General features: G+C 42.0%; 1 protein-coding gene across 2 annotated transcripts in view; it reads left to right on the top strand.

Moving 5' to 3' along the window:
- Positions 1 to 901: 901 nt before the first annotated feature.
- Positions 902 to 25,628, top strand: part of ZDHHC9 (zinc finger DHHC-type palmitoyltransferase 9) — a 34,346-nt gene continuing 9,619 nt past the window's right edge. Inside the window, exons 1-6 of one of the 2 annotated variants that reach the window (XM_069464564.1) lie at positions 902 to 1,066; positions 1,429 to 1,497; positions 2,675 to 2,976; positions 13,841 to 14,001; positions 18,228 to 18,386; positions 25,136 to 25,273. In XM_069464564.1, coding sequence (XP_069320665.1) covers positions 2,810 to 2,976; positions 13,841 to 14,001; positions 18,228 to 18,386; positions 25,136 to 25,273 — 625 coding nt within the window. In that variant the 5' untranslated portion in view covers positions 902 to 1,066; positions 1,429 to 1,497; positions 2,675 to 2,809. The remainder of the gene's footprint in view (positions 1,067 to 1,428; positions 1,498 to 2,674; positions 2,977 to 13,840; positions 14,002 to 18,227; positions 18,387 to 25,135; positions 25,274 to 25,628) is intronic. The other variant, XM_069464565.1, reaches the window with a different exon arrangement.

Below are 25,628 nucleotides of genomic sequence, written 5' to 3' on the forward strand. Positions count from 1 at the left end.
ACTCAAGTTGGATCGGTAGCAGTGGCTTAGGGTGACAGTAAGCACAGAGGGAGGTGGCAGAAGGAAAGAATCAATCTGGTTGGTGGGTGAGAATTCTGCTTTGGATTCCTTCCCCTCTGAATTATCATAAGCTCTTCAAATCTAATAGAAATTTACAACTTTTTTGGTAATCTTTACTTCATTACCTACATGCAAGGATTTATGTCCTCTCCGTGGAGTTTCTCTAACTCCTTTAATGCCAATTACTTGTTTACGGTGCTGCAAAAGGATTCTAAGTTCTTGGGGACAGTTATCCCTTTTAACATCCTTTTTATGTTTGTTTGTTTTGATCTGAAAGTCTTAGGGATGCAGGCCGGGGTTACTGGGATGGAGGTGGGGGCCCAGCTACTGAATGGGACTTGGGAGGCAGAGGACTTGTCTTTATGCTGATGAAGAGTGAAATCTCGAGTTTTGGTTGGTTTTAATCAAGCAGAGCTGGCGAGGCCCAGGGAAGACCTAGTTTGGGATGAGCACCCGGATCTGTGAGCTAGTGTTGCTTCAGCATCTCACCACGTATGTGTGTAAGGGGGGGGCTGATCCCCGCCCTTCCCTGTCCCATTGGCACTATCCTTCACCTCCGTCTCTGCGTAACTATATTAACAGAAGGCTACATTTCACATACTGGCGCCCAGATCCCAAAGAGAGGCTGGCAGTAGCTTGGCAGGTGGGCATGTAGCAGGGAGATGGGTGGGGGAGTGGGCGGAGTGATGGTTGAGTGGCGTTCGTGGTGGCCAATGGCAGTGCGGGGCAGGGGCGACAGGGGAGGAGGCGCCGAGGCCTATCAGCCAATGGAGGGCGAGCAACTACTGGAGCGACCTAGTGACGTGAGGAGCGTTCCATTCGGCCAGCGGTGGGCGGTTGCCACAGCTGGTTTAGGGCCCCGACTACTGGGGCCCCCTGTCAGGAGGAGACAGCCTCCTGGCTGGGGAGGAGAAGTCGCTGCCACCTTTGGCGGCCGACGGCGGTCCCCTGAGACGGTCCACTTCCTGCCCTCAGTTGCCGGCCGAGTTCGGTTTCCCTCGTTCAGGTAACAAGGGGTGGGGGTGGGGGTCTCCTGGGCTCGGCTGTATGGTGGGCTGCCTCCCCTTCAGCCGCGCCGGGACGCGGGGACGTTGGCACCGCCCTTCTCAACTCGGCAGCCACCGAGCCCCTGGCCCGGGGTGACTACACGTGGCGGGGCGTGTGTGAGTGTATACGAGCGTGTGGATGCGTGTGCGTGTGGATGTGGCGCGCGTCCCAACCTGCCTGGGGCGGTGGTCCGTTGCGTGGCGGAGGCAGGGCGGGCCTCCTGAGGCCGCACCCGCGGCCCGGCCCCGGACTCGGGCCTCGGGCCCCCGGCTGGTGGGCCGGTCGCTGCTTCCCGACGGATTTTGATCTTTGTTCTCCCAGTCCAGGCTTCCCCTTCCTGGTCTCTCTTCTCCCGCTGGGCCGGTTTATCAGGAGGATATTGTTTTCCAGGTTAGTTTTACACAAAGGAAGTGTTCTCTGCACCTCTGGGTCCCCTTTCCCTTTCCAAAGCCTTATTCCTTCTCATTTCCCTGCCTGGCTCCTAGTCTTCTTTTTGGACCCTTGCCCTCTCCAGCTCGGGAATGATCTCCGTCGGTTTTAGTCAGGCTGCTGGCTTCCGCCTCGGTCTTGCCAGCGTGGGGCATGTGGTGTCAGTAAATAGAGGCCATAGCACCACACCTGAGAGGAGGAGAAGGGTGGCAGTGGTTGAGAAAGGCTAGGCCTGGGAATTCAGGATGCTAAGTAGAGATGGTACTTATGAAATGTCCCAGAAAGCGCCCTTAAGACTTTTCTTAGCTGCTGCCATCCCCCCATCCCCCTACAAACCACCCATCATCAGTCACTAATCCTCCCACAATCTCTCCTGCTTAGGTCAGCCTTTCACCTACAGGTCTATGATGTGGTTTCATTAAGATTCCCACAAATGTTAGGCTAGACCAGCAAGATTGTTTCATTTCTCGGACTCAGGAAGTTACAGAGGGTTTGATTAGGGGAAATCTGTTTTGTGTAAATACAATGTATGTATGTGTACAGAGTGTCCAGAACCTCGTAGCCCTGCCAGAGGGTGACTTGTTCCCTGCTGTGATTCATATCTGAGTGGCTAATTGAAGAAAGATGGTGAAGCAGTGGAGGCGAGGAGGGAGGCTCCCTAAAGACAGAAACCCCAGTATTATTTTTAGAGTCCTCTTAATGATGATTGAAGAACACTGTGGCATAGTGGAACCTGCCCTGGACTGGAAGTCAGCAGATGTGCTTTTTGCTGCTGTGTGGCCTTGGATAAGTTATTTCCTCTCTCTGGTCCTCAGTTTACTCATGTACAAAAGAAAGTAGTTGGGACAGTCACCTATAAAGTCCTCTCAGGTTCCAAGGTTCTAGAATTATCAGATCATCAATATTAGATTGGAAGCACAGAGGTTTATTTAAGAAGAAATACTAGCCCTCTTTTTTTTTTTAAAGAAACTTTAATCATTTCTCCTTTTAGAAGACAAACACAGATTGGAAATAAACTTTTTCCACTTCTCCATCCCCACCCCCTCAGGCAGTGTTCATCTTTCTGCCTCTGACAAAGGAGGGTTGAACTGCATTTTCTTATTCCTGCCTCATTTTTTTCTTTTGTGCTTTCTTTTAGGACCAGAAATTGGACTTTTGATGATGTTTGACCCAGTGGCTGCAATAGCAGGCAACGTGATTTCAAAGCTGGGCTCAGTCTCTGTTTCTTCTCTCGTGTAATCACAAAGCCCATTTTGGACCAGGAATTCTAACCATGTCTGTGATGGTGGTGAGAAAGAAGGTGACACGGAAATGGGAGAAACTGCCAGGCAGGAATACCTTTTGTTGTGATGGCCGTGTCATGATGGCCCGACAAAAGGGCATCTTCTACTTGACCCTTTTCCTCATCCTGGGGACATGTACGCTCTTCTTTGCCTTTGAGTAAGTTTCCATTGAGTAGAGTTGCCTGATATGGTTACTTTGGGTCCAGGGGAAGAACTTTCTTTCTGGGGAGTTTGTGGCCATTCCTTGGGTGACTTTTACTGTCTTCTTGAACAATGTCTGTAGATCATGTCAACTGAATTCATTGCTTTGTGGTTATAGCAGAGTATGTGCTTCCTAAAAAGACTGAGATCTTTGATACTAATTGTATAGCACTGATTTGGGGCTACCCCTGACAAACTTGGGAAATAAGAGAGTTTGTCTTAATGACTCACCTCCTCCTTTTAGTGGTCTCCTGAAGAGCTTAGTGACAAACTGTCTTCTCCCCACTCCTTCCAAGCCTTTTCTGTTATTCTGGGTCCTATTTCCATAGGGCACAGCTCTCAGCTAGCTGAAAAGCCAGCTGTATTGGGAACCTGCTGATTGGTTTCAGCCTCAGCTGTACTGCAGATTAGCTGTGTATGTGGCACATATGTGCATACTAAAAGTGACTTGCTCTTTCTTTCCATCAAAATCGCTCAACATAAACAACTCTCTATTCTGTATATGCCTGATACCAGCCTTGGAGTTATTTTTTTCTGTGATGTAATAACTAGTACTAGAGCCACTGTTTGAAATCTGTGTAGGTCACTGCTCTAGGGAGGTGGCCAGTTGGATTCTAGGGCACTGTGGCGTGACAACTGGGTGTGCTGAGAATGGTCTACACTCTAGGGATGGGAGGAGTGCTAATTGTTTTGAGATTACTGTGCGGAGGGCCTTGAGGAGCCAAGAGGTGTGTGTGTCAATTGTGAGCCACACCTGATGTGAGCCTGCTATAGTGTATGTACCTGGGTGACCTGGAAATGGAGCTCCCATGCAGGGGCGTGGCCATGAGAGGTGGGAGGGGGCTCCTTGGCCAGCCTTTCTGGGTAATTAAAATGAGCTCTGATCCCTTGGGGCTCATTTTTGTCCTTCTGTAAGGGCTTCAGACTTTCCCAGTACATCCAGAGTGATTTTCAGGCTGCTTTGCCAGACTTTTTGATGGTTGCAGCTGGCTTAAGTAACAGCAGGGGGAGGAGGGGGACCCAGTTTATAACAGGGCTGGGAAAGTAAGGTCAGAGGAGCTGTTTGTTAAAGACCCTCTTGCTGCTGCTGCTGGTGCTGACTTTGTGAAGTATTTGGCGAAGTCAGGCAGGTTACAGAAGGCTTCTTAGTTGCCTTCCAGTTTGAGTTTCATGTCTGAGTGTGCATGTGTGTGCATGTGCTTGTGTGTGGTATGAGTGAGCATGTGTAGTCAGGTAGGCATATGCAGAACACTAGACTATTTTTTCCTTCTCCTCACCCTTCTCTCCAAGTTTGCTTTGCTTTGTTCCTGCCTTGCTTCTTTCTGGAAGCGTAGAGCTGAACTCTGCTCTCTATCATTCTTCCTCTCTTTCACCCTTTTTGTCCTCCCTCCACCTCTGTGGTTAAATTTTTATGATTGGAACCATTCAAAACACACATGAGCCTTGTTTCTAGGCTCTGAGTGAGTTGGTAGTTCTGGGCCCAGGAAACCTCAGGTTTGACTGGCCAGGGCCACCTGGAATTTGGAGCTATTGCTGTTTGGCCCTTTTTGTATCTAGGAGCTAGTGAGAGAATCTTATTTGGATCTGTTATTTTTAGGCCCCTGAAGGCCCCTGAAGAAAACTGCCGGTGGGATGAAGCTTATAATTAGCCAAGTTACTGTTTGACTGAGACAGGCTGAGTTTCCTACTAAGATGACTTTTCTCCCAAAGTTATTTCTTAGCTTTGCCCTCAGATATGAAGGGCAAGGTTGTTTGTAAAACCGCCCTCAGTTCCAGCTGTCTGTGTGAAAAAGTAAATATTTTTGAAGGTAAGGCTGGGGGAGGAGTAGGGGAGAAGGAAGTAAATGTGTTAGCTGAGGAGTGGGGTGGGGAAGTATAAATCTGACCAAGGAGGAGAGGACCCTGATGATGGATCCTTTTTATTGAGAATGGTGGAATCTGTGTGTGTGTGTGTGTGTCTGTGTCTGTCTGTCATATACAGACACTCCACGTTGTGGCTGTGTTGTGCCTAGCCAATGACAGGCTATGCAAGGTATACTAGCATACTTCTGAGAAATGATGTCTTTTTCTGGTTGATATTTTTCTTTGGAGTCTATAACTTACTACCAGCCACATAGTGGGATGTAGGACTTGGGGGTCAGAATATGGGCTTCCTTGTTAGTATTATAACTTAGTGAGACCTCAGAAAATCAGCTGATCTAGCCCCCTGCCTTTAGGCAGGTGAGGATGTCTGAATAGACAAACAGCTGTCTATTTTCATTCTTAAATTGTCCGGGAGCATAAACTCTACATCCTCTGGCTGCTACATTTTTGCCTGGTGGGAAGCTAGTCCAAATCTTCAGGCACATCTGGATCTGCATTTTAGTAGCAGGGTCCTGCTTGCAGCAGGTGCTTAGGAACAAGTGTGAGTTGATTTATAGCTGCCCATGACACAGCTCTGGGCCAGCCAGATGGCTTAAGAAATCTGGTCAGGCTTGTGGGTACCCCTTAATGAAAAACATGCAGTGTTAGTAGGGCTGGTGGATATCCTTTTATTTTTGGATTTTGCCTTTACAGATCTTCTGGAAGACTTTTTAAAGGAGGGACGTGTAATTTTCTGTGGACAGACAGTAGGTTGAATATATAAAACAAAAAAGGTTGTCCACTTAGGAGCCAGTTAGCTCGGTATTGTTCCAAGTGTTTCAGAAGAAGCTGGATGGATATCTCTGAGGGCTGCTATCTGAGGGTGGAAATGGGGCCAGATACTCACTAAGCCTCTTGCAACTCCAGGAATCTGAAATTCTGTCTAACTCAGTATCTGATTGGAAGATTCAAATGCACACAAAAGGAGAGTCTAGATTACCAGTAGGTGGCTATATTTAAGTATAATTGTATTCATTGTAAATATATTTGAATTTAAAAGCAGAGTGAAAATCATACAACGCTTAAAGAAAAAGGATTTCCTAATTAATTCTTAGCGTGAGGTATTTAGGAAATGTGAGTGTGTATGTTAGTTTCAGCTTTCAGCACATGAACCATTTTCAGTCCTTTTTGCTGAAGCCCTGTCCAGCTTGTGTGATGAACACACAGCTACTAGCTTGGCTTGGAATGTCAGGACACTATAGCACAATGACACTGACAACCTGTGAGCTGTCCAGCTACTCAGAGGCTATTGTGATATTCAGTCAAACTCAACTTTCTAATAAAGTGTGGTCCTAAGGAAAGGACTAAGTGTATTGTCTTCTGGAATTGGCTTCCTGGCTTTCTCTTTTAACTTTCTGACCAGACCACTAGTGGGGTCAAGGTCCTTAGATTTCTCTTGTGGCAAGAATGACTCTGTGCCTCTTAACCCTGAAATAGAAGTAGCTTGCTGCTGTGATCAGTGCTTATGCTCTCTCTGTGCCGTATATGGAGGAAATTGTATCAAAGCACTGTCAGACCAATTTCTGTTGGACTGGTCCCCATGGGAGCGTTTCATGTACATATTGACAGAAGAGTCATTGAATTGGATGAACTGAAAAAAGCTTTGTAATACTGCTTAGTAATCAATCATCCCAATTCTCCTAGCCTATCCAAATTCTACCTCTCTTTCAAGTTCTTTTTCGAGTGTTCCTTCATGAAAACTTTCTAGTAATTTCTACATTCATTGGGCCAATTGTACCTACCACTCATTTAACAAATAATCATATGACATTTCTTATATTTTGGAATTCTATGGTGATAACACTTTTCACTTGTCCCCCACAGCTAGATGTGATCCCTTTCAAGGTCAAGGACTATCTCCTATGGCTGTGTAGCCCCTGCAGTGCCCTCTACCAGGCCTCACATAGAGTAGGTGGCAAATATATGTTGCTGAATTAAAACATTCTGGATGAACTTAAAATTTAACAATCTTGACTTACAGAATCATAGGATGGTAGAGCTGGAAGAGGCTTTGGAGACTATCTCCATCCTTTTGTGGGAGAGGAACCCAGGCCCACAGAAATAAGGTTACTTCATCAATATTGGTTGGCCAGCCAGTGTCTCTATATGATACTACCTTTTATCTCATTGTTACCTTTTGGCTATGGAATCCTGAAGACATTCAAATGCACATGCTTTAGCAGACCCAAATGCTAGACCAGCATATTCCAGGTTCTTGTGAGCTAGTGTGTGTGTTACCTAGTGTCATCTAGGTTATTTGGGTCTCCCAAGCTCATGTTCCTAGTAAATGTAGGTGTCTTCATGGAGAACTGACAGCATTCCAGCATGGCATTCTTGTAGCCTTGCAGGGACAGGGAAGCCCTTCTCTGAATGTGAACTTAGAATGTAAGGAGCTTTATGAGTTAACAAGGAATCATCACTGCTTTGGCACCTCCTAGTCCCTGCTGCTAAGGTGAAGATGGCTCAGAGAAAAATTGAGCAATGTGTGCTCCCTACCTTGTTACTCTGTGGGTTATTGTGATGAAAGGGGCATCATGTCCTTGCAGACAGATGGAGTAGAAAAAGTAGATCTGACAATATGAAGTCACCAGGTTTGAGGAGACATAGGATGACTATGTAGACCAAAGCCAAACTTTGACATGGTAGAATGTTAGCCCCTGTAGTGACAAGGTCCAGTTTCCTGTAGAATATCCTTAGGTGAGATTGGAAGTAGGAAAAAGTGTCTTTATTGTGATCTCTAACCAAGAGAGCATTCTCTAGAGAATTACCCTATGGAGGTCAATCTTGTGCTTCATCTAGCCTAGGATTCTATCTGGGACTTGGCCAACCAAATGACAGCTTTAGAAAGGCATAGTTGCCTCTTTGATATCAATTTGTTATAGTACTTAGCTAAACTTAACTTCCTGATAAAGCATGTTCTCTGAGGAAGGGTTGGATTATGTCTCCTGAACATTGCTTTCCTTTAACAATTCTTTATGGTTCTGTCATTCAGAATTTCCCTGTATGTTTTTAGTCTCTACTACCTTTTGTAGTAATGAGTTTCACACTTTCAGTCTCCACTGAATGCCTCTACCATCTTTTGAGAATGACTTTTAATTGGGTATAGTTATCCTCCGTTTTGGGAAAAGCGAGCTGAAAGAACAGGAATGTCCCTCACCATGTTGACATCAGTTGAGCTGTTTATTGAGGGAGAGAAGAGACCTCCTAAATCTTCCTCCTCAGAGATGCCACAGCTGGTAATGTATTTAAGAACAAAGGAGGCACCTTATGCCTTTTAGAATAGCAAGAAGTGAGCTAATTCAAGGTAATTAGTGGGATGTTTCTGCAATAGAGCAGTGAGAAGACAGGAGCCTTATGATGATGATTAGATAAGGCCAGTTAATGGAGGACCTCAGAATATTGGTCTGTGGAGTTTGGTGGTTAATATAGTAGGCAGCAGGGAATGGTTCTAAGTTCTTGAACTGGGGTATATTATAATTAAAATTTGAGCTTTGTTATTATAACTGAAATTTGGCAACTACTGAGAAGGTTTGCCTGGATAGAGATTTTGATCCTCCTCTGTGAGAGGATGGCTTATCGCCTTAGAATTGAAAATGTCCCTGTTTGGTTAATTTTCTTCATTGCTATTAGAGCAAAAGAGGGTTGTGCATTTTTCTCTGACCTTTGCATAGCAGTAAATTTGGAGGCGAATTTTAAATTATGTTTTTAGTGGTAAGGGAAACTTTTTCCCTCTCAGCAGACTCTGAGTGTCATTAGAAGAACTAGAAGAACCTTGGAACAATCTTATGAGTGATTCTACATGTTTATTGTGCTCTAGAGATAGTATCTTGATCTGTTCAGGCTGCTATAACAAACTATCATTGACTGAGTGGCTTGTAAATAACAGATATTGATGTCTCACAGTTCTGGAGGCTGGCAAGTACAAGATCAAGGTGTCTGAAGATTTGGTGTCTGGTGAGGGCCCGCTTCTTGGTTCATAGATGGCCATCTTCCCTCTGTTCTCACGTGGCGGAGGGATGAGGGAGCTATCCAGGGTTTCTTTTATAAGGACACTAATCCCATTCATGAGGGTGGAGCCTTAGGTAATCTAACCGTGTCCCAAAGGCCCCATCTCCAAATACCATCACTCTGTGGGTTAAAATTTCAGCATATGCATTTTGGAGGGGACACAAACATTTTGTCTATAGCAAGTAGATAGTAAGAGGACAGATGGTCATCCATATCAGGGAGGTCTTATAGCAAAGGCTTATTTCTCTCGTGTGTGACCAAAGGGCATCATGGGGCTCTGATCCTTGGGCCCTTTCTGCTGTTCCAAACACAGCTCTTCCTTAAAGCCATTCCTAACAGCTGCTGTTTGAGCAGTTTCAAGCAGCCACCAGCTTCCGCAAGAGAGCTCTTCTCTGACCACTTACAGTCCCTAGAGTCTGAGTCACCATTCAAACACTTGATTGTTAGTCTTATTCTTTAGCTGTTTTATATGTTAGTTATGTTTTCCCCAACAAAATTAACTCCTGTTTCTCTTGTTCTTCGTTTCTTAGGCCAGTAAATACTTGTTGGCTTATTCATTACACTGATAAAAGAACAAATGATCAAAAATACAGCAAGAAAGCTATTAGGGAGACTTAGAAACACAGTATTGTATAGAACAAAATCCAAGCTGCCAGTCTGTGAGGTGTGGAATCTGTCCCATTTCTTACCAACTCCACTCACGAATCTCTTTTGAGTTTTCTCATGTGAATTGAAGTCTGTGTCATTATCGTCATCTCTCCAATGAGCTAGCATGCTAGGGATGGGGGATGGGACATGACATACCAGCCCAGCCTGGCACTGCTGGTTACCGCTGATCAGTACCACCATGTGGCCTGTGGGGACATGTGGCAGTCTAGTTGTCTAACTCGGCTATGGAATCCTGAGCCCAGTCAAGAAGTTGGTAGAGGATGGCTTAAAATGATGATGTCTCTTCAGGTGGCAGAAATGAAGACTTAGTTGCAACATGGTTGCATTTATAAAACTCACAAGGGAGAACAGGAACTTCTAACCCCCTGGAAGGAGGAAAGCCTCTTGGTACTTTGAAGACAAAGGACAGTTCTGTTCCAAGAAGTGTATGGATGTCATTATTCCAAAAAGCGATATAGATGGAAAGCACTAGAAGGTTTCAAAAACAATTAGCTTATGTTTGTGGATGACAGATCCAGTCTTTCTCTAAGACAAATTAGTGATGTTTGAGGATAGACTTTTGAGGTCAGTATAGGGAATTAACATCAAATCTTCTCACAGCTTATTCCTCTCAGAGATAGACTTACAGCTTACTGCAATTATGGGACTAACTTGGGGAGGTATTAAAATTTTTTAAATTGATGAATAAAAATTATATATATCTATGGTATACAGCATGATGTTCTGATATATGTATACTTTGTGGAATGGCTAGATCAAGCTAATTAATATATGCTTTATCTCACATATTTATTATTTTATTTTTTGTGGTGAGAACACATAAAATCTATTCTCTTAGCAATTTTCAAGTATGCAGTATATTGTTATGAACTATAGTCCTCATGCGGGGCAATAGGTCTCTTGAAATTATTCTTCCTTACTGAAATTTTGTGTTCTTTGACCAACATCTCTCCAATTTCCCCACCCTAGAGGGGTGTTTTTTTAATCATAACTTTTTTTTTTTTTTTTTTTTTTTTTTGAGACAGAGTCTCACCCTGTTGCCCAGGCTAGAGTGAGTGCCGTGGCGTCAGCCTAGCTCACAGCAACCTCAAACTCCTGAGCTCAAGCGATCCTCCTGTCTCAGCCTCCCGAGTAGCTGGGACTACAGGCATGCGCCACCATGCCCGGCTAATTTTTTCTATATATATTTTTAGCTGTCCATATAATTTCTTTCTATTTTTAGTAGAGGTGGGGTCTCGCTCTTGCTCAGGCTGGTCTCGAACTCCTGAGCTCAAACGATCCGCCCACCTCGGCCTCCCAGAGTGCTAGGATTACAGGCGTGAGCCACCGCGCCCGGCCTAATCATAACTTTTGATGACAGAGGCTACCAGTTGTAGTTCCCAATAGTCTTAGCTACTGGCTCTCAAAGTTTCCCCTTACTCGGAGTAGAAAGGCCTGCTGGTCCCACATCTGCATTCCCAGCCACACCCACTCACTAGAGACAACTGGCTGCCAGTGCCTCATCTCTAGAGGAGAACAATACAATGGGCCTGTTGTGTACTTGTTGACATACAGAGTGGATTGTTTTAGCAGGTGCAGAAGATAGTCTGTGTGGAGATTACAGAGACCTTTATCCTTGATAGCGTAGCGTAATTCAAATCTAAGTTGTCCTTTGTCTGGCCTATAAGCAGGTGTTGGAACTGGACTTAGTTAAGCTTGGGTCCTTCTGTGCAGGGGGCCAGCATTAATTTTGAATTGTTTTGTGATTGTTCTACTCGTTTTGTATCTTTTCCCTTTAATAAAAAATTAAACTCTTTTTGGTGACCAATTAGATAGGTCTGATTTTTCTAAGACTTTTGATTGGAAACTGTATACCCAGGGCAGTTTGAGTCCTGGAGACATTACTACTTTGTCTTCAAGAGTGATCTTAGTGATGGGCAGCAACTAGGAAGATGGCTATTTACTGTTTTTTTTTTTTTTTTTTTGAGACAGAGTCTCGCTTTGTTGCCAGGGCTAGAGTGAGTGCCGTGGCGTCAGCCTAGCTCACAGCAACCTCAAACTCCTGGGCTTAAGCGATCCTACTGCCTCAGCCTCCTGAGTAGCTGGGACTACAGGCATGCGCCACCATGCCCGGCTAATTTTTTCTATATATATTTTAGTTGGCCGCTATTTACTGTTAATGTGGTGATTTTACTTGGCTTATTCATGAAAGGAAGCCTCATGCTCCTCCTGTGTCCTTCGGGTCCCTGATAAGTGGAGATGATTTTCATTTCTGAATTCCCTCTTTGATTGTCTGTACCAGTGAAGGAGTGCAATGGAAAAGAGGATAATACACAAGCTAGTGATATTCAAGAACCTTGATTACCCTGAACTCAGAGCTGCCAGATCCTTCAGTTCCCGAAATTTTTCTCCCTACCCTTGGCTTTTAGGAGAAGGAAGTAAATCATTAAAAAGCAAACTAAGACCAAGGATTTTGTTAAAAATAAACAAACAAACAAAAAGCCACTAAAATCATCTAGGTTCAATACCTATGTTCACCTTCATCACAAACTGCTTAGCCTAATATACACTTGGTTTGCATCCGTCCATGCAGTTGTGTGTGTGTGTGTGTATGTGTGGCGGGGAGGTGGGGGAGGCTCTCATGGGGGTTGTTCGAAAACTGCAGCGGATATACAACCCGGGGTTAAACATTTGCTCTGAATGGATAGCAGCTTGCTTATTCCCTATGCTGATGAGGTAAGCTTTTTCCTTTAGCTTACTTTCTCTGCTCTCCCTCTGCTCCTTGCTCATCCACTTATAGTTTGCCTCCAGGAAGTGAAATCTCTGTTTTCAAGGAGAAATGTGCCTCAGGAGGAGGAGAATAAAAATAGGTCAGTGATAACTCTCATCACATATTCCCATTTATTTGGTTTGAAATTCAGTTCAGATCAACAAGTATTTATTGATAGCTTTGTACCCTTACTTGTGTTTAGCTCTGGGAGATACAGAATCATGATGTTAGCAGCTAACATTTACTTAGCGTTTACTATGTGTCAAGTGCAGTTCTAAGCACTTTATTTATATGAATGCATTTGATCCACATAGTGACCCCATCAAGTACTGTTATTATTCTCATTTTTCAGATAAGGAGACTGAAGTTAACTAAGTCACCCAATTAGGAGCTGGTAGAGCCAGAATTTGAACGTAAGCATTCTTGGTCCAGTGAGGCCAGGTTCTTGCTCTTATACAGTCCATTTGGGGGAGATGCAGTGAACATGTTGAGAAATAGCTGGGAAACCATACAAGGCTCTGGAAATGAGGATTATAGGGAGTAGGGAAGGGAGAGATTAGTGCAGCTTAGCATAGGCCTTTTGGAGGAGGCAAGACTTCTCTAAGTCCGAGATTCTTCATCTATCAAATGGGTGTAATGGAATCTGCTTAATAGGTTTAGTGTGAGAATTGGACAAGATAATGTATATAAAGAGCTTAGTGCAATGCCTGGCATATGGTGAACACTCAATAAATTGTAGTTGCAATGATGACAAAGATGGTACCTGAAAGATGAGTAGAGTTGGGATATCCAGAGAGGAAGAGGAGTGGTGCATTATGAGGAAAGAGGGGAGTGAACATGATGTTGGGAAAGGGTACTAAGGACATAAGATTTTCTTATTCCCTTGCTGATGGTCATTAGTCACCTACTAGTTGAGCTAATTAAGGAGATGAGGAATGGATGTTGCAGAGTCAGGAGTCCTGAAGCTTTTCACTGGTTTTGAAGCCAGCTGAGAAACCCTCTGCCTGACACTGTGAGCCTGCTTCCTGATTGGTCCTCATCTTTTCTCCCGCCTCATTGAGCTCAGCCCTAATGCCAGATGAGTGAGTGTGAAAAACCCTGGACATCCCCAGAGTGAGATCAACCTGTGGTGCTTACAAATCCAGGTTCAATTGCTTTCCTGTCCTTAGCAACTGTGAGCCTTTCCTGAGGCAGAGGAAATGTGCGTCCCGGCGGGCTGATAGAACTGGAGTTGGCAGGGTAAGGGAGGTCCTTTGAGATTGTCTTTTACATGTTATAGGTAGCATCAATCAATGAAGTATTTGTCAAGCTCCCACTATGTGTAGAACCATATGTTAGAAGTTTTGGGTAGTTCAAGAGAGGTAAGAAACATGGTCCCTGCCCTTGAGGTGCTGCTGGTTTTGTTGTGGAGATCAGATTGATACAGTAGTTAACAGTTGGAGATCGGCATAGTGTAGGTATAATTAAATATTGGGTTGTCTACATTCTTCAGGTGCCGCTACCTGGCTGTTCAGCTGTCTCCTGCCATCCCTGTGTTTGCTGCCATGCTCTTCCTTTTCTCCATGGCTACGCTGTTGAGGACCAGCTTCAGTGACCCTGGAGTGATTCCTCGGGCACTACCAGATGAAGCAGCGTTCATAGAAATGGAGATAGGTGAGTCTCCCAACCAGCTGGCAAACTGCTGTGCAGTAGGTGGCCATAATCAATAAGAGAATGGAACTATAATAGTAGTTGCACATTAACAATCACTTCTAGCCTTTTCCCTCTGAGATCATGACCATCCTGTGAATTTGGTAAGGCAGGTGTAGTCTTCCTTCCGTTGGGTTGCATTTCAGAAAGGATTTGTTACCAAGGCCCTGCTGCATTGTTCCCAAGAGGACGGTTTGGTTGGCTGGTTGGTTTGTTTCTCTCTCTCTCTCTCTCTCTCTCTCCCCCCTCTCTCCCCTCTTTCTTTCTCTGTTTCTTTCTGTCTGCCTTCCTATATTGCTCAGGCTAGTCTTGTACTCCTGGGCTCAAGCAGTCCTCCCGCGTCAGCCTCCCAAGTAGCTGGGACTACAAGCACAAGCTACCACACTGGGCTGGTTTTTTGATGAAAGCCATAAACCTTCCCCCCAAAATATTCTTATATGCATGCATATACACACAATTTTGGATGTAATTTAAGAGATTCATAGATCTTCTGAAGCACATTCATGCCCTCTACCTCCTACCAAAAATTCCTGCTTTAGGAGAACATGCACAGTGAGAAGGGGGCACTTAGGGAGCCAGGAACCCTGAGGGTTCTAGAAAGGGTAAAAGAAGCAATTGCAGTCTCAGTTCAGTACAGACTGTAGCTCAGGATAATAATCTTTGGGACAGAGATGATGTGCTACACTATCCAGGAGCCAGGGTGGCTTCATGAATGGAAGCAGAACATCCCAGGGCTAGAGGAGGGAGATATCCTGGGAGCTCAAAATAGAAAAGAAGGGTATGATGTAAGTTCGAGGGGAGTGGGAGCCCACCAGATCAATAGCAGTGCCTACCTAAATAGTTCTCAAGTTTGGTACTAAGAAGTTATGCCAGTAGAGTACCAATCTGTGGCTAGCCTTTAGTTCTTTGAGGGCCCTTTGAAGGCTTCCATGCTTTTGTATTTCTTTTGCTTTAGCTGTGTTCCCCTAGCTTCTTAGTAGATTGCTTTGTGAAACATACAGGCCTGTTTTAGTTGGGCTAAGGAGAAATTGATTTGTACACATGTGAGCTAGAGCTACTTGGGGGTGGGGTAAGGGTGGGAATAGTGGGGAAAAAAGCAGAGGTAAGGTGTGTTGGCATGTCTGGAATTCTGGGGAGAACTGGTAGAACTGGAATTAGTTAGGGACAAGATGGTGATAGTGAGGAAGAGTTGTGAGTGCTGTTTTTCTCCATCTTGGTTATTTTATAGTCCCCTCTCCATTCACATATGGAGAAACCGAGGGTCAAAACAGTGTGTTGACTAGTCATCTTGCATCTAACAGCAGGTTTTGATTAACAAGGTTAGCTCTTTTCTGCCCGATCACTGGGCCTGGGGCCCAGACTCAAGCTGTCACATTGTGACCTCTGCATTTAGCATGTTTCTCTCAATAGAAGAGTACATTCTTGAGTTCTTCATATGTATGTTTATGTTAGCAAGTTTTTGTCAGCTTATATTCAGTCGGGTACTGAGTATGCTGTGAGCGGGGGATGGAGAAAGAAGTCATGTGGTTTGTTTGCCTCTTAGCTCCTCCTGGGGACAGTGAACTATGAACTCTATCTCCCAGGTGCCCTCATGTAAAGCATATGCAAAGGAATATTAAGGTGGCATGCTGGTACTTATATCATCCTCTAATGAATAGCTATCCCCATCCTTTTAAGACTTATGACACACTGTTATTGTTTGATTTCACAGCATCCACCCCACTCCACAAAAAAAGGAAAAATGTTCCATATGGCAGATATTTTTAAAATAAAAGTGAATTGAAAAATATTCTGTTTTTAGAATTATACTGCATGGTGAGGGTGCAACAAGACAGGCACTCTCATATGCTGTGGATGGGCAGGCATGCAAATTCATACAATTTGTCTGGGAAGCAGTTTGGCAATAAGGAATATGGGCTTTAAGGGTTCATACCCTTTGGCCCAGTAATTGCACTTATCTAAGGGTTTAAGCTAAAGGAAATAATCAGAGATTTTTACAAATTACTGTAGAAAAATTTTTAGTGCATCATTTTTCTTTTTCCTGTTTTTTTGGTGTTTTTGTTTGTTTGTTTGTTTGTTTGTTTGAGACAGGGTCTCACTCTGTCACCCTGGTTGGAGTGCAGTGGCGTGATCATAGCTCACTGCAACTTTGAAATCCTGGGCTTAAGTGATCCTCCTGCCTCAGCCTCCCAAGTAGCTAGGACTACACATGCATGTCACCATGCCTACCTAATTTTTTTATTTTTATTTTTTGTAGAGATGGGGTCTCTTTATGTTACCTGGGCTGATACCAAACTCCTGGCTTCAAGTGATCCTCCTGACTTGACCTCTCAAAGTGCTAGGATTCTACTGTTCCCTGCCTTTTTCCTTTTTTTTCTTTTTATGATAATATGAATAGCTATTTTTTTTTTTTTTTTTTTTTTTGTTGAGACAGAGTCTCACTTTGTTGCCCAGGCTAGAGTGAGTGCCGTGGCGTCAGCTTAGCTCACAGCAACCTCAGACTCCTCGGCTTAAGCGATCCTACTGCCTCAGCCTCCCGAGTAGCTGGGACTACAGGCATGCGCCACTATGCCCGGCTAATTTTTTCTATATAGATTTTTAGTTGTCCATATAATGTCTTTCTATTTTTAGTAGAGACGGGGTCTCGCTCAGGCTGGTCTCGAACTCCTGACCTTGAGCAATCCACCCGCCTCGGCCTCCCAGAGTGCTAGGATTACAGGCGTGAGCCACCGCGCCCGGCCTGAATAGCTATTTTAATGCCAGCAAATTCATATATTACTGCTCAGACTTCAACATGCTTTTCTTTTTTCTGTTTTAGAAATTAATTTTAACACATGAATATATTCTTGGAAAGGAAGAGGGGACTGGGATTAGGGTGGAAATCAAAGGGGATTTAAGCTTTTATCTGTAATGTTTTAAGGTTTTACATACAACATCATTTAAATAGTAAAAAATCAGACACAACTTAAATGTCCAACAGCATGAAATGTTTCAATAACTTATAGTACATGTACATGATGGAATATTGCCAATAATGATGTTTTAGAAAAAATTAACCATGGGAAATGTTCATAGTATAATGTTAGGTAAATAATTCATGGTATAAAATTGCATTTATAATGTGATTTCAAATTTTTAAAAATCATGAATGTTTATCTGTAAAGAGAAGATTGGAAGGAAATATACCAAAATGTATGAATATCTCTTGAGTTGAGGGACTATCAGTGATTTTTATATTTTATTTATATATTTTTTCTAACTTTTTTACAATAAGCATGTATTACTCCTATTTTAATAACTGTTTTTCTAATTCTAATTACCAGTCTTTGTTCATGCATATATTTTGTTTGCAAGATAGTATCCTTTTATATATATTGCTTTTTAGCATGCATTTTCATTTTGTGATATATTGTATTTTCCTATGTCACCGTTTTTTCATCTATATCATTTTAAATGGCTGCATTATATTCCATTCCATGCATATATCATAATTTACTTAACTAGCCTCTTATGTGACATTGAGGTTATTTTTAGTTTTTCACTATTAAAAGGGACTCTGTGACGAATATCCTTATAAACATTTTTTGTATATCTCTTTATAATTTTGAAAAGTTCCCAGGAGTAGAATTGCTAAGTCAAAGAGTATGCACATTTATGGGCCCAGCACACTTCTGCTGTGCAACTCTGCTTACACATTTAAATCTTTGGTGGCTGCTGTCATATTCCTTGCTGGTAAGCTATAAGAATGACCTTTGTCCACCCTTGCCAACACTGGGTATTTTTATTCTTTTTACTATTTTGCTATTTGTTAACATAATTGGTAAAAATGGTATCTTTGTGTTTTAATTTTTATTTCTCTGAGTATTAGTGAAGTTGTATGTTTTCATTTCATATATTTTTTAGCCATTTTTTCTTTTATGAAGGTTTTCTTTGTACTCAGAAAAAAAAAAACCTTGAAGAAACACTTTTTTGTATGTGCACAGCAGAACTGCATGGCACTCAGTGGAATTTTTTTGTGAGGGACACTCTGCGATCTTAAAAGTATAGTCTGGAAATGCTCGCCTGGAGAAGACAGTGGGCTAAGGGAGCCTTTGATCACCCTCTTCCCCCATTGCTTTTGGAGAGGTGGTGAGACTTTTGGGCTCAAATAATGGCTAGCTGTCATGTTAACTTCCCTTACTGATTTACAGAAGCTACCAATGGTGCGGTGCCCCAGGGCCAGCGACCACCCCCTCGTATCAAGAACTTCCAGATAAATAATCAGATTGTGAAACTGAAATACTGTTATACATGTAAGATCTTCCGGCCTCCCCGGGCTTCCCATTGCAGCATCTGTGACAACTGTGTGGGTGAGTAAAACCAAGGGGGTGTTGCTTGGGGGAAGGGCTGAGTTGAACAAGAAAGTCAGGGTGGTCACCAATTCTTGGGAAAAATCGGTGGGGGTGGGAAGATAGGTAGATGGGAAACAAGCTAGATTTAGATAGGAAATTTAGATAGGAAACAAACTCCTAAACAACTGCAAATCAACTATACTTGTGTAGATCAATTCATAACTTAAATATCTCCTAGTCTAAAATTAAAATAAAACCTCTTTGGTAAATGGGAAAATAAACTTCACCTGTTTTTGAAATCTGGATTTTCATCTACTGGATCTGTTGCATGTGGGGCCCACCTTACACAGGGGAGGAAAATCCTAGTCCACTGGAGGGCAGTATTGAGGAAGGAAGGCCTATATAAGAAGCAGTGTTCACAAGAAGAGGAAAGTTGCTAGAATTTATTGAGTTTCTACTACATACTGGACACTGTGCTAAGTGATTTCCCTTTCTCTCATTTAAGACAAGTAACAACCCCGTGAGATCGGTATTATCCCCATTTTACAGATGTGGAAATAAGTGTAACACCTCTGTGTAAGTTCCTGTAATTTGTATGTGATGAAACTGGAATAGGTGTGATACCAAACTGCTCATTTCTTCTATCTTTGCTGCTGTTGCAAGTGTGTTGGGTGTATGTGTGCATAATGCAGGGGTCTGTGATTCCATCCACATATATGTAGCTTAGCTGTAATCACTGCCTACTGTGTGCTGAACCCTGGGAAAGATCAGAAACAGGCCATAAATATTCCTCTTGATAGGCATATATGTGAAATTGCTTATGTTAGCACTAGGCATACTTTTAACATTCTATAAACCATGTAGCATGTCTGAGGACATTGCTTTCCTCTTACTAGCCAATTATTCTTTATTTTTTTACTTTTTTTTTTTTTTGGGACAGGGTCTTGCTCTATTGCCTGGGCTAGAGTGCAATGGCATCATCATGGCTCACTGCAGCCTCAAACTCCTGGGCTCAAGTGATCTTCCTGCCCCAGCCCCTCAAGTAGCTGGGACTATAGGTGCACGCCACCACGCCTGGCTAATATTTCTATATTTTTTGTAGAGTCTGGGTCCCACCATATTGCTCTGTCTGGTCTCGAACTCCTGGCCTCAAGCGATCCTCCTGCCTTGGCCTCCCAAAGTGCTAGGATTACATGCGTGAGCCACTGTGCCCTGGCCTGTACTGGCCAATTCTTTAGGCCAAGGTTGGGAGATATATCTTGCTTTATATGTTAGCTATATGTAGATAGGATTTTTATAAATCGAAACTCATTTTTATTTTTTTTATTTTTTTATTTATTTATTTTTTTTTTTTTGAGACAGAGTCTCACCCTGTTGCCCAGGCTAGAGTGAGTGCCATGGCGTTAGCCTAGCTCACAGCAACCTCAAACTCCTGAGCTCAAGCGATCCTCCTGTCTCAGCCTCCCGAGTAGCTGGGACTACAGGCATGCACCACCATGCCCGGCTAATTTTTTTTTTTTTCTATATATATTTTTAGCTGTCCATATAATTTCTTTCTATTTTTTTAGTAGAGATGGGGTCTCGCTCTTGCTCAGGCTGGTCTCGAACTCCTGAGCTCAAACGATCCGCCCACCTCGGCCTCCCAGAGTGCTAGGATTACAGGCGTGAGCCACCGCGCCTGGCCAAAAACTCATTTTTAATTAACCAGGAAACTTGATGTTCAAAGAAGGTCTGATTGAGGTTTTCATAAAGAATTCCCTATCCTTATTAATAATAATATTCTTAACTATAAAGAACTCATGTAAATCAACTTTAAAAAAAACACTAACATTCAAGGAGAAATATGGAGAGCTTATAAAATAGGAAATATAATTGACTCATTAACATGAAAAAATGTCTATCCCTACTAATAATCAAATAAATATTAAAACAGGATGCTTTTTTAAATCTAGAAAATTAGCAAGAAAAACCTGATAATGCATAGTGCTACACTGGTAGGAGTGTAAACTGGAACAAACTCTTTGGAAGACAACCTAGTAAGAGTCATCAAAAGCTTTAAAACATGTATATCCTTTGATGCCAGTGATTTACTTTCTAGGGACTCTATCCCATGAAATTGGAGATATGGTAAGATATTTAGAAATGGAAATCCTAAGTAAACCTCAGGATTATTATAATGAAAAGTTGGAAAGAACCTAATAGTCCACCGATAGATAAGTGGACAAATAAATTATGGAGCATTCATACAATAGACTTGTGGAAAGAGCTCATACCAGAAAGGTAAATGACATAAAACAGGAAATAGGCTGCATTTACAGTATGATCTCAGTTACATATTTAAAAATATAAGAATGTGTGAAGAAATATGTAAGGAAGTACACCAGGATGTTTATAGTTCATTATCTATAGTTTGTGGGATTATGAGTGATTATGTTTCCTTCATTTTTCTTTTTTTTTAAGTTTTCTACAATGAGCATGTATTACTCATATTATCAGAAAAGGTGTGATTTAAAATACTGTAAAAAAGATATATCTGTATAGCCATTCTTCTCTACACCTTCCTTCCCTTTAACCAGGAGATGTACCATTCTTACAGCCTTATTTTTTGACCAGTACACAGCTCACTATTTTTTAAAAATGATGTATTTTATTATTTGTAGCTTTTTTCTTTTCTTTTCTTTTCTTTCTTTTCTTTTCTTTTCTTTTCTTTTCTTTTCTTTTCTTTTTTTTTTTTTTTGAGACAGAGTCTTGCTCTGTCATCCTGGCTAGAGTGGGTGCAATGACATCATTATAGCTTACTGCAACCTCAAACTCCTGGGCTCAAGAGATCCTCCTGCCTCAGCCTCCCAAGTAGCTAGGACTACAAGCACACACCACCCCGCCTGGCTAATTTTTTTATTTTGCGTAGAGATGGGGTCTTGCTCTTGAGCTCAGGCTGGTCTTGAACTCCTGTCCTCAAATGATCTTCCTGCCTCAGCCTCCCTGAGTGCTAGGATTATAGGCTTGAGCCACCTCACCTGGTCTATTTGTAGTTTTTTTGATTCATTAAAATAATACATGGTTATTGTAGAAAATATGAGAAGTACAGAAAGTATAAATAAAACTTAATCTTTTTTTTTTTTTTTTTTTTTGAGACAGAGTCTCGCTTTGTTGCCCGGGCTAGAGTGAGTGCCGTGGCGTCAGCCTAGCTCACAGCAACCTCAAACTCCTGGGCTTAAGCGATCCTACTGCCTCAGCCTCCCGAGTAGCTGGGACTACAGACATGCGCCACCATGCCCGGCTAATTTTTTGTATATATATATTTTAGTTGTCCATATAATTTCTTTTTATTTTTAGTAGAGACGGGATCTCACTCTTGCTCAGGCAGGTCTCGAACTCCTGACCTCGAGCGATCCACCCGCCTCGGCCTCCCAGAGTGCTAGGATTACAGGCGTGAGCCACCGCGCCCGGCCTAAAACTTAATCTTAAAATCACTCTCCATTTGGCTGTATTTCCTTCCAGTCTTTCTGTGAAATTAGACCACATATAATAGAATTTTTAATCCTGCTTTTGTCATTTAACATCCTATCCTGAGCATTTTTCTACATCTTAATAAATGTGTTTTGAATATATTTCTTAATGACTACATAATCCATCATATGGTTATAGTCTAGTTTATTTAGGCAGTCTCTTGTCATTAGACATTATTCACTCTTCCATTTTATTCATTATTATAACACTATAATCAAAATTATTAAATTTAAGGATGTGAAAAAATTGGAACCTCCATACGTATCTGGTGGGAATGTAAAAGGGTGCAGCTGCTGTGGAAAACAGTTTGGCGGTTCCTCAAAAAGTTAAATATAGAATTACCATATGACCCAGCAATTCCACTCCTGGGTATATACTCATATTAGTCTGCTCTGGCTACTATAACAAAATACCACAGACTGAGTGGCTGAAGCAACATAAATTTATTTTCTTATATGAGAAAGTTTTTCTTATCTAGGACAGTTCTGGAGGCTGGAAGTACAAGATAGAGGTGCCAGCAGGGTTGGTTTCTGGTAGGGCCTCTCTGGCTTGCAGATGGCTGCCTTCTTGCTGTGTCCTTACATGGCCTTTTCTCTGTGCTCACACACTCCTGTTATCTCATCTTCTTATAAGGACACCAGTCCTATTGGATTAGGGCTCCATCCTTATGACCTCATCTAACCTTGGTTACCTCCTTAAATGTTCTGTCTCCAAATACCACTGTATTGGGAGTTGGGGCTTCAACATATGCATGGAGGGGCCATTCAATCCATAACATACCCAAAAGAATTGAAAACAGGGACTCAAAACATATTTGTACACCAATGTCCATAGCATCATTATTCACAATAGCCAAAAGGTGGAAACAATCCAAGTGTCTATCAACAGATGAATGGATAAACAAAATCTGGTATATACATACAGTGGAATATTATTCAGTTATAAAAAGGAATGAAGTACTGATACATGCAACAACATGGATGAACCTTGAAAACATGCGATGTGAAAAGAGCCAGACACAAAAGGACCAATATTCCATTTATATGATTCCACTTATATGACATATCCAGTTTAGGCAAATTCATAGAGAAAGAAGATTAGGGGTTGCCAGGGGCTGGGGGAAGGGAGAAATGGAGAGTTACTGCTTAATGGGTACAGAGTTTCTGTTTTGGGTAACGAAAAAGTTTTGGAAATAGATAGTGGTAGTGGTTCCACAACATTGTGAATGTAATTAATGCCACTGAATTGTACAGTTAAAATGGTTAAAATGGCAAGTTGTATGTTATATATATTTTATACAATAAAAAGTTAATAAAGAATTATTGAACATAAAATTTCTGCATACATTTCTATTTCCTTTTGAGAGATTATTGAAAATGGACTTAATTCTGCCACAGAGGTATGAATATTAAAGGCTCTTGATACGTACTGCCAAATTGCTTTCTGAAAAGGTTCTCTCAGTTTTTACTCCCACAAGCAGTATATTAGAGTGTTTTACCTTATTCTCACTAGCGTTGGATATTATTATTTATATTCTTATTTTGATGGGCAAAAAAGTATCAAAGTATCTTATTTTACTAGTATTGTACTAAATTATTAGTGAGTGTGAAGAAATTAAATATATGTTTATATGATATTCATTAACTGTTTTTGATTTCTTTTCTTTTTTTTTTTTTGGTTTGTTTTTTATTTTGTCTTATGCACAGTTGACCCTTCAACAACATGGGTATGAACTATTGGGGTTCACTTATATGTGGATTTTTTCCCCCAATAAATACAGTTGGCCCTCCCTATTGACGGGTTCCACATCACAAACTGGGTGAAGGGCACACTTATAACTTTGACTCAAACTGTACAAAAGCAAATTATGTAACCAAAATGTGTGTATCCCCACAAAATCCTGAAATATAAAAAAGAAAATACAGTTGTCCCTGGGTATCCTCAGGGTATTGGTTCCAGGACCGTCCTTGGATACGAAAATCCACCCATACTTAAGTCCCATAGTCGGCCCTTTGGAATCTGCGGACACAAAAAGTCAAACCTTCATATATGCAGGTTTCACATCCTAAGGATACTGTCTTTTCTTTTTTTTAAGAGAAAAGGTCTCATTCTGTCACCCACGCTGGAGCGTGGTGTCATGATCGTAGCTCATTGTAACCTCAAATTCTTGGGCTGAAGTGATCCTTCCACCTTAGCCTCCTGAGTAGGTGGGACTACAGGTGCACACCATGGTGCCCTGCTAATTTTTAAATTTTTTGTAGAGACAGGGTCTCACTATGTTGCCCAGAGTCATCTTGGTCTCAAGTGAGCCTTCTGCCTTGGCTTCTCAAGATGTTGGGATCATAGGGGTGAGCCATTGTGGCCAGTCTTTTATAGCATTTAAATTTTTTTCTTACCAAGTTGTGAATTAAGTTTTATGGTATTTTTAACATATACAATTTTTTTTAAGTTTATGGAGTCAAATCTGTTTTTCTTTGTCATCTGTGTTTTCTTCCATGACTTTTATGCTTTGAAAGCCCTTCTGCATACAGAGGACAAATGTACATTTATTTTTTATAGTTATTTTATGGCTTCACTTTGTTTTTACATTTAACTCTTTAATTCATGTGGAATTTATTTTGACAAATAATGTGAGGACAAAAAATCTAACATTATTTTCCACCAAATAGCCAATTGTCTCATAATTGTTTATGGACTAATATGTCCTTTCATCTCTGAATTTGTAATGCTGAGTTTATCAGACAGTAAATTCTTATATATTCTAGGGTCTGTTTCTGGGCTTTTTCTGTTCCATTGAGCTATGCTGCACCATTTTAATTGTTATAGTTTTACATTTTTAATAACTGGGGGTTAAGAAAAACACACTTCTCATTTTTCAAAATATCCTTGGCTATTTTCACCTTGTTATTCTCCCTGAACTTAGTAGGCCCATCTGCTAAGGTTTTTATTTGGAAAAGCAATGTCTCTGCTGTAAACTGGCAAAGTGAAGCAGATCGCTTAACCCCTCAGTGCCTTAGTTTCCTCATCTGTAAAATGAGGAAAAGAGTATCTCCTTTTGCCCAACTTCTAGAGTGATCGTAGGGATAAAATGAGAGGTTAGGAAAACATTTTGAAAAAGTAAAAAATAGAAACCCATGTTTTTTTACAACTGCTATAGGCAATGACCCTGGAGGTCTTTGAATTAGGTATCCCGGGGATGGCAGGGTTGCTTTTTGTTCTGGAGGCTTTGTCATTCGACTTTCTCTTTCTTTTTACAGAGCGCTTTGACCATCACTGCCCCTGGGTGGGGAATTGTGTTGGAAAGAGAAATTACCGCTACTTCTACCTCTTCATCCTCTCTCTTTCCCTCCTCACAATCTATGTCTTCGCCTTCAACATCGTCTATGTGGCCCTCAGTGAGTATGGAGGGCAGTGCCTGTTGTTGGAGTGGGGGCAGGGTGGGGTGGGGGAAGACTTAAGGACAGCTTACGGGGGTGGTTGGGTTTCTTGGTGGGACTTTTACCATTGTGAAGGCACCTTAGGACTGGTTAGAAATGAGCACTACTATCTGTTCTTGAACAGGACTGCAAACCTCAGCTCATATCAATAAGTATCTACTGAGTATGTTGGCTGTCCCCTGGCCATCTGCTGGGGGCTGGGGACATAATTACTTATCTATAGCCAGAGCACTGCGCATTTCTGAGGTGATCTCAAAGGTTGGGGGTGCATTTTGGCTCTGCATATCCTCTCTTCTTCTGTCTTGTAAGACCT

Source organism: Eulemur rufifrons, chromosome 30, assembly GCF_041146395.1.
Source record: "Eulemur rufifrons isolate Redbay chromosome 30, OSU_ERuf_1, whole genome shotgun sequence".
In the NCBI taxonomy this organism is placed as follows: domain Eukaryota; kingdom Metazoa; phylum Chordata; class Mammalia; order Primates; family Lemuridae; genus Eulemur; species Eulemur rufifrons.